Here is an 8283-nt window from a genome sequence, read left to right as displayed (position 1 = left end):
CTTTGTCATGTATTGACTGCCATCTTAAGTTCTTCAGCTGTCAAATAGTTTGGTTTGTAAAGTTGTACAAACACTTCAGTTTCAGCATCCAGGTCTTGTGGAGGTTAACTTTGTCAGAAACCTGTGTTTTCACACCATGACAAGGCAAAAATCACTATATGCGAGTAGAGTGAAAAGACAAAGAAAAGGTTAAATTGACAGCTTAATCAATAAAAGTTGCTGTCAAGGTTGAGTAGTGAGGGAGTTGGCTTATCTCTGTAAAGAAGCATTGCTGTCTGTGTTCTCAGATTGGTTCCAGTTTATTGGAATAAAAGTATGTGTTTTTCAGAGTCTGTAAGTGGTAGAAATCCTTACTATTCTGAGCCAAATGACTTATGATTGACCAAGTTCATCATTTTCAATTCGTAATTAAATAAGAAAATAATAAGAATAAGAAAGCGTCTTCTCTCATAAATGAACATGGCAACACAGTTTATGTTTGCAAAGTTGCATCTGAACAAACCTCAAGACTTCTGAAACAATGTCCTTTGGATAGACAAGACCAAAGTGTAGGTTTTTGACCATAATTCACAGCATCACATTTGCAGAAAGCCAAACACAGCATATTTGCACAAACACCTCATATACCAGCTGTCAAGCATTGTGGTGGAAGGGTAATGAGTTTGGCTTGTTTTGCAGCTAAAAGATATTTGCAGTCATTAACTATTCTTTATACCAAAGTATACTCAATTGTGAGGCCACATGTCTAACAGCTAAAAAGCTTGGCCCAATGTGGGTAATGCAACTGGACAATAATCCCAAGCACAGAAGCACTAAATAGCTTTGGTGAGATCTCAAGAGACATTAAGATAAATGAAATGAACTGAAGCAACGCTGTAAAGAAGAATGGGTCATAAAGTCCTCCACAATGATGTGAGACTGATAAAATCATACAAAAAATTATTACTTCAAGTCACTGCTTCCAAAAGTTGCTCTATAAGCTACTGAATAAAAGGGATTTCTTATTTTCTCACAGGAAAAGTCCTGTTAAACCTCACTTTTCATTGTTCTGGTCACGTTTGTAAAAGTACCTATAACTTTACTAAAAAAACGGCAGGCTTTTTTCACTGATTAATTCCAGCCATGCACCAGAATGCTATCCCTTAACTTTACAACAAACCAAAAGTCATATTTGAACCCCCCCACAGCCACAAACGTGACCCATGTCTCCCTAAAAAGACGGATATTTGACTGTTCAGAGAGAGTGGGCGGAGCGAGGGCGGCGTTAAACACGGTTTGGTCCCTGCTGCTTTCCGTAGATCAGGGCCTGGGTGTAGCTCCCTGTAGCTGCGTAGGAAACAAGTAAAAACACCACTTCAGCCAGAGAGCCCGGAGGTGTCTCTTATATAAAGAAAAACGTAATATAACGCGTACAACATGCACTCGGTCACGCTGGACAGCAGTGGTTCACCGAAGAAGCGCTCGTTTTCTCGGGGAATGAGCGAGGACGAGTCTCTGCGCAGTATTATTAAAGAGGTGAGAGGACAAAAATCACGGCGTCGTTAACGTTAGTGTCAAACGTCACAGCTGTTTTAAATAACCGAATAAGTTTGGTGTTTTTAATTTGTTCAACACTTAAAATAAACAGACGGCTAGGGTAAACGAAGCAGTCGTCAGGCCCGTCGCTTCGCTTCACTTCCTCGGCGTTAGCGCTGTTAGCTGTTCGTTGTTTTGTTGTTGTGGCTCATGATGATGAGGTGATGATGGTGATGATGGTGGTGGTGATGCTCAGACTCCGCCTGAGATGTGTTTTCGTCTTCTCATCAGACTGACAGCTCCTCCAGACGTGTGACAAGAAGCGACAGCAGAGCGAGCACCCTGAAGAGGAGGAGTGACAGCCAGGTAGTAGCTAGCATAAAAACTGACACTCGATGAGATGAACTCATTGTTGTCTCAGTGTTACAACATTATATATGTGATGGACACGCAGTGCTACCCAATACCTCTGGGATGAGACGCTTGCATAGGCCGAGAGTCTAAAGGTTTGTACCATGTGACACAGAGTGGTGTCTAGTTATGGTCAGTCGTGCCAAAAAGTGGATAGATGGATATCTACTTTATAGATCCACAAGAAAAATGATTATGCTACAGCAGCAAGATGAAGAATAAAAATAATGCAGCCTACAATATTTAACAAAGTTAAAGTGCTACAGGGGTCTAGTAAAGATCTTATACTATGATAGAATGGAAAAACTTTCTCTCATAATATAACAAGTACAAGTAAATATGAAGACAGTTTAAAATAGTAAGACCAGGACTGGCATTGTGGAAGAGTAATGCAAACTGCATTAGTACATAACATGTATGCTATAAGTGCATGAAGGTATAATAGAAATATGTGTGGAATCACATGTCGGACAGGTGTGACCACCTGTCACAGAACGAGGAGTTATTATACAGCTTTATAGAGAACGATGGGAATGATTTCCTGAGTTGTTTATGGCAGTGAGAAGGAGCTCTGCTGGGTCAGAAGTGTGGAGCAGAGTGGGTATGATGAGTTGTCCATGACAGAGAGCAGTTTGATCACTGACCTACGGTCTCTAACCGACTCGAATGCCTCCAAATTCTGGCCAATGATGGGTCCAGGCTTGAGGATTAGTTTGTGGATCCTGCTGACATCTCTGGCACTGGATTTATAAAGTAAATGAAATTGTTTTTTTAAACAGCTGTTGATATCTGTAAATATCTGGGTCTTTCTTTGTAGTTAGGAGAGAAATGTTTGAAATGAAAACCGTGTGACTGCCAGTAGTGACGGGAGCAGTAAAACCATGAAATCGTACTTTCCAAATTGCAGAAGATGGTTTGCTTCTGAACTTTTAGTACAGCAATAAATGGCGATATCTCGTGTTTTTATGGCTTCCTTATTTTTACTAGTTCAGTTAAACTTGTACTAAACAAACTCGTCTATCTGAAAGCTCCGAAAGCATGTTGTACAGCACGAGTAACCCAGTTTTAAAAGATTATTATTATTAAAATAAAAAAGTCACAGGTTAACTAGATATTTTGTAAAAACCGAGATGGTTGTATTTCTACTCGGTAACTGACAGGGTGACTGCAAGGCTACGCATTCCCAGGACCCAGAAACTGAAGCAGCTACATTGAGTTGAGTTATGATTTTAAATTTGTTTTTGTATGTTTTTCTTAATGGGATCCTTTTGGTCAGGAGATCACAGTCTAATAACTCCCAACTAGAGCAGAGCTTTTGTCTGCGTCATCACTTATGTAAAAAGCCTATCAGTTATGGGAAAATGGCCACAACATTAAATGCGGAAACAGAAGTGCTTCTGTCAGAGATTTCTTCCTGTTAAGGAGGCATTTCCTTTCCTACTGCGGCCAAGAGCTTCCTAAAGGGAACATTTCTGTCTTCATTATGTAAGTTGTTGACCTGACTTTGTAAAGTGCCCCGAGATGACCGTGTTATGACTTGGCATGGTATGAATTGAAGGGAAAACATTTACAATGCTTATTTTCCATTCAGTATTAAGTCATTTGCACGTGTTTGACAGCAGCTGTCGGCATTAATTGATTTATAAATATAAGTAACAAACTCCTGCAAGAGACGCGTACGAATAAAGTGGACAAATAATCAAAGCTACCTTTTGTAAGATGCAGTAAAGTTTATTTTGATGCTTATAATAACTGAATTTGTGTAACTTTAAATTTTAAGGTCATCGTTCATGTTTGAGTTAAAGGGGACCAACAGGAGAGGATCTAGTATGCCTCATTTAAACTGCTTTGTGCTGATTTTAACTCAAAATACTCAAATGTTTTTTATTAAAATTATTTGTTTTCCTTTACTTTCAGCAATCTGAGCAGGACCTCTTCGTGGGAATACCAGAAATGGTAACGATTTCTCACCATTATCCTCCTTATTGTTGCTATAAATATAATGATGTTTACTGCTATTGAAGGCTGTGCGCACAGTAATAAATCACAGCAGTGAAGCATATTCCTTTACATAGGGAGGCATTGTCACGCTACCACAGGAGGCCTCCCACAGATTGTTGCCTCTGAGAGCTCAACGAGCACTCCCACTGACTGGCATGCATTCTCCTGAAGTTGCCTACACTGATCTGTTACCGTGTAACTTTGTGATATAGCTAGAGCTGCAGGCCAGCTATGAAGAGGCAGTGCAAGAGCTGCGTGGGCTGGAGGTCGAGCGAGAGGCTCTGTTGTTCCAGGTGGACGTCCTGCAGGACACGCTGGAGGGTGTAGAGGAGCTGCTGGCTGAAGCCCAGAGAGAAGCTGGACAGGCTAGTTTGGTAAGTCCAGGTCGAGCCAAAACACAAAGTCTCTTAGAAGTGTGTGTGTGTGTGTGTAAAGTTCGTTGTTTGTGTGTGTGTGTGTAAAGTTCGTTGTTTGTGATTACAACAGATTGTGACACTAACGAGCTGCTGCTGTCTCTTTACATTTGTAGGAGTTGGAGCGAGAGAGGGAGGCCAAAAGGAAACTGGAGAGCATGGTGCACTCTTTGATGCAAGAAGTGGAAAGATTAAAAGAGGTAATGTGAGACCGTTTATGTAAGCTTGCAGAGGCTCCGAATTTGTTTATAAAGATGTAAAGGGAACCTATTGCGCAACAGACTGTCAGGCGTGTGATCGCTCGTGAATATGAATGATGGCGATGCTATGTCGTTGTTTTGTTTTTTTCTGGGTGTGTAACCCGGAGACACGGCAGGCCTGGGCATACAAGATTTTCTGTGTGTTGTGGTTTAGTTTTGTCCTTAAGGGTTTTAGCAACTGAGTCTGGTCTTTCTGGGAAAAAAGCCCTGAAAACGAAATGAAGAAGTTAGAAAAGTACAGAAGTACTTAAGTATCCAAGCCACATTTGTTGAGACTGGCACAATCAATTGTTTCAATTACTATTACTCATTTTCCACTCCTGAAACTTCCACGCCTCGTCCATTCTTGTGTTGTCCTTATAAAAACAATTTGTGGTGCTGCATAACACGTTTTGGAGTAATCTCTTCATTTTTCATGGTGAAAAGAGTCTGATCACTTGACCTCTAGCCTGGTACCCCACTTAATTATGCTAAGTGTCTAGTGTGAAGGACAATCAGGAGTCTGCACAGGTTATTCTACTTTAAACCTGGACTTGATGGTAATGCTCTTCTTCAAGAGTCTGACTTCTTGCTTTTCTTATCTTCTCTGTTTCGATGGTGTTAGCTGAGTGGAGATTAGGAATAAAAAATTTTAGGAATAGCTTTAAAATATACAATATTGTGCAAAAGTCTTGGGCCACTCCTCATTTATTTATATTTTGCTTCCAAGGAGACAGACATTTTTGATTTGTTTTTTGTTGCTGTTGTTAAGCAGTTTAATACTTACCTATGACTCATTCAAGCTTAAAGACACCTAACTCAAGGGATTAACCGGTGCTGTGACTACACATAACGGACAACAATTTTAGTTCATTTTTAAACATTTGTTCGAATTTATTTAGTTAAAATGTACAGAAAAAGCCAAAGATGACACCTTTTGGGGGCATAAGACAATATTTTTGCACCAACAAGATGGTTCTCAAAGAGGCAAAAACAAAAGGCAGCCAAAATCCTTTTTGTTTGTGTCTTATATACTTTATTTGTATGTTTACACATTTCAATAAATTACTGCACATCTTTCCTGTTTTCCTTCCAAAAAGAGATGATTGATGGCTCAAGATCTTTAAAAAACACTGTAATTATATTTTCTATGAATGAGCACTGCTTATGCTTTTCTTTGTTTACACCTTGCAGGAAGGGAATAACAAACTATCAGGTCCAGGTGAGATGGCTAAAGCAACAATGCAGGGACACAAAATAAGAAATGATGCCAACAAAGTCGAGAGCTCCTCCTCTCACAGCAGCAAAGATGAATTGGGAGCTGCAGTGCAAAGAGGACAGAGTGAGAGCACAGAGGAGAAGCAATGGAGAATGGTAAATAAGCCCATGTGTCACCAGCCTTCTCTTGCACTGGACAGCCTGGTCGCTGAGGATGGGGTCCACCAGAGACCTTATGAAAACGGGGCAGCAGATGGACAAGATCCCCTGCTGGACGAAAACGACTCGGACAGCATAAGTGCCTACAAGGATGCATTCGATGAGACTCCAGAGCAGGACAGGATCTTTCCAGGTGACGGAGACAGTTTGGAGCTGCCTCACGATGCAGAGAACACAAAGAAGAGCCCGCCTAATAATGGAGACGCCCTCAACAGTGAGGGCGAAGGCACCAAAAACAATGAAAGCTGCATTTTGTCTTAAATTTATGTTTCATCTACTACTGAGTAAGGTCAGAGATAAAATAGTTCATAACTTGATAAAATCCAGCAGCATTTTGATTTGAAGTTAGATATTTCTGTTCTTACAAAAATCAGTTGAGATTAGATGTTGCTAGTCAATAGTTTGACATTTTATGAGAAAATGATTAGTAGAATAACTGTGGAAATAATTGGCAGCTTAATCTATAATGAAAAGTTGAAAAGATTAGTTAGAGCCCTAGTTATGATACATTGTAGTGAAGTTACATTTTTTTTAAATTGTGCTGAACGATCTCAGGTTTACAAGCTGAAATTTCGCTGACTACTTTATGTTATTTGCCAATCATTTAATTCAAGTCTGTCGTAAGTGTTTGGGTTTTTCTTTTTTTTTAATGCACGTTGCAAAACATGGAACGTACTCCATGTTGCTTTGACTGTTTACCTTTTTGATTTTAAGAAGGATATTTTATACACAAGAAGCAGTCAAGACAAAAGTCACGATTTATCTGTCTCGGTAAGAATCTCCACAGCAGCTGTTTTAGCTTCAACCAGAAGAAGACATTACAAACACAGAGGTTTCTTTTCTGTGAAGTTATTGTTAACTTAAATTTGATCATAAGGATTTTGATCAGGCTGTGTTGCTGGTTTCTCTCATAATATAACAATAACAAGTACAAGTAAATATGAAGACGGTTTAAAATAGTAAGAGCAGGACTGGCATTGTGGAAGAGTAATGCAAACTTGGAAGTCTGGTGATTTCAAATAGGCAGTTCATTTATTCAAAGCCTCAAAGTCTTAAAATTTTTATGTGTTTTTATTTAAAAAAATAGACAGAAAATGGATTTGGCTGCATTTGCACTTTTTAAAGTTCTTATATTGTGACATTTATTTGTCAGATTACATTAAAGCCAACATTCCCTTTTTTTAACCAAATGTGTCAGCCAGACCTGACGAGCTGACCACTGCAGGCTGGATTTTTTTTGTCTGGCTGCAAGGACATGCTGCATGTTTGCACATTCGCAGTGGAACTTGCTGAACTTTGCCTCTTCAGATGTCTTTCATTGCTGTAAAACACTTTGTATGTAACATTTTTAATGCCTTTTTACTTTCTTTTTTTAAAAAATTGTGCCAGAATCAAAAGTAGACTCCTCACTTCATCTATGATCCGTAGCCTGCACGAGCACCTATGAATGTATACTGATTTCCAAAATGCACACAAGTTTGTGTCATTTACGAGTGTGTTTGCATGCAATACTATCAACTACATGTAATGAATAATGTCTTATTTGCTGTTACAAATACTTTTTAAAAGGGATTTTCAGTGTCAGTTTATTTTCTAGACCATGTATCATTCTTTTATTCCCCAGTTTACAAAGTCGATTTAACAAAGTTGACAAATAATTGAAGTTTTGAACATATCAGGCTGGACTTAAATGATTAAAAAAGCATATATTGATAAATGGATCTCTTATTGAAGACAGAAGCAGAACAATAAATCTGCACGAGTTATGTTGAAGTTGCTGCATTTAGCTGTGTATCATTTTTGGTTTTAATACAGGTTGTTGACTTTGTACTCTGAGGTATTTTTTTGCTAGTTCTTTATAACCTGTAGCATCGACTGTCAAATGTATGTAAGTTTAGGAGGTTACTGTTATTTTAGTGCTGTGTGGTGATACTGTGGTCAGTTCTTGAGCAGTCAGGTGATGGCAAATGAATTCTAATATAGGTGCTGGACAGTTCATTTTCAGGTTTTCCCGGTGATACAAAAAAAGAAAAGGAAATGACCTTTGACATGTTGCTGTGCAGCCAAATTGGGTTTTTTTTTTTCTTTGATTTCAAACAAAAGTACTGAAAATACATCCCTTTATGTATGATGCCTTTTTTCTGTTTGTAATATTTTCAGCTCTGTCATTGGCTTTGAAATAGATGTTCAGATTTAAATGTTAATGCCATACATTTATATCATAATAAAATGAGTGAGTAATGCTTTGTGCCATTTCTGTTAACTTG

The 8283-nt window shown here is 38.8% G+C and overlaps 1 protein-coding gene across 1 annotated transcript; it reads left to right on the top strand.

Moving 5' to 3' along the window:
- Nucleotides 1–1272: 1272 nt before the first annotated feature.
- On the top strand, nt 1273–8259 carry si:ch1073-456m8.1 (leucine-rich repeat flightless-interacting protein 1). The gene is made up of 6 exons (XM_040028935.1): nt 1273–1515; nt 1807–1881; nt 3844–3882; nt 4140–4301; nt 4457–4540; nt 5774–8259. Exons 1-6 carry the CDS (start codon nt 1417–1419, stop codon nt 6275–6277), a joined length of 963 nt encoding a protein of 320 aa, XP_039884869.1. The 5' UTR covers nt 1273–1416; the 3' UTR covers nt 6278–8259.
- Nucleotides 8260–8283: the final 24 nt, after the last annotated feature.

This window comes from Simochromis diagramma, unplaced genomic scaffold (genome assembly GCF_900408965.1).
Source record: "Simochromis diagramma unplaced genomic scaffold, fSimDia1.1 OVJJ01000483.1, whole genome shotgun sequence".
Classification (NCBI taxonomy): Eukaryota; Metazoa; Chordata; class Actinopteri; order Cichliformes; family Cichlidae; genus Simochromis; species Simochromis diagramma.
The sequence above is the reverse complement of the archived record's forward strand: the minus strand, read 5'-3'. Positions and strand labels throughout refer to the sequence as shown.

What these genes read in the sequence shown, in the direction of transcription:
- si:ch1073-456m8.1 (XM_040028935.1), top strand. Translation starts at nt 1,417, where the DNA reads ATGCACTCGGTCACGCTGGACAGCAGTGGTTCACCGAAGAAGCGCTCG. An exon ending in AAGCTGGACAGGCTAGTTTG is followed by an intron (nt 4,302 to 4,456) that starts GTAAGTCCAGGT and finishes TTACATTTGTAG; the next exon opens with GAGTTGGAGCGAGAGAGGGA. An exon ending in AAGTGGAAAGATTAAAAGAG is followed by an intron (nt 4,541 to 5,773) that starts GTAATGTGAGAC and finishes TACACCTTGCAG; the next exon opens with GAAGGGAATAACAAACTATC.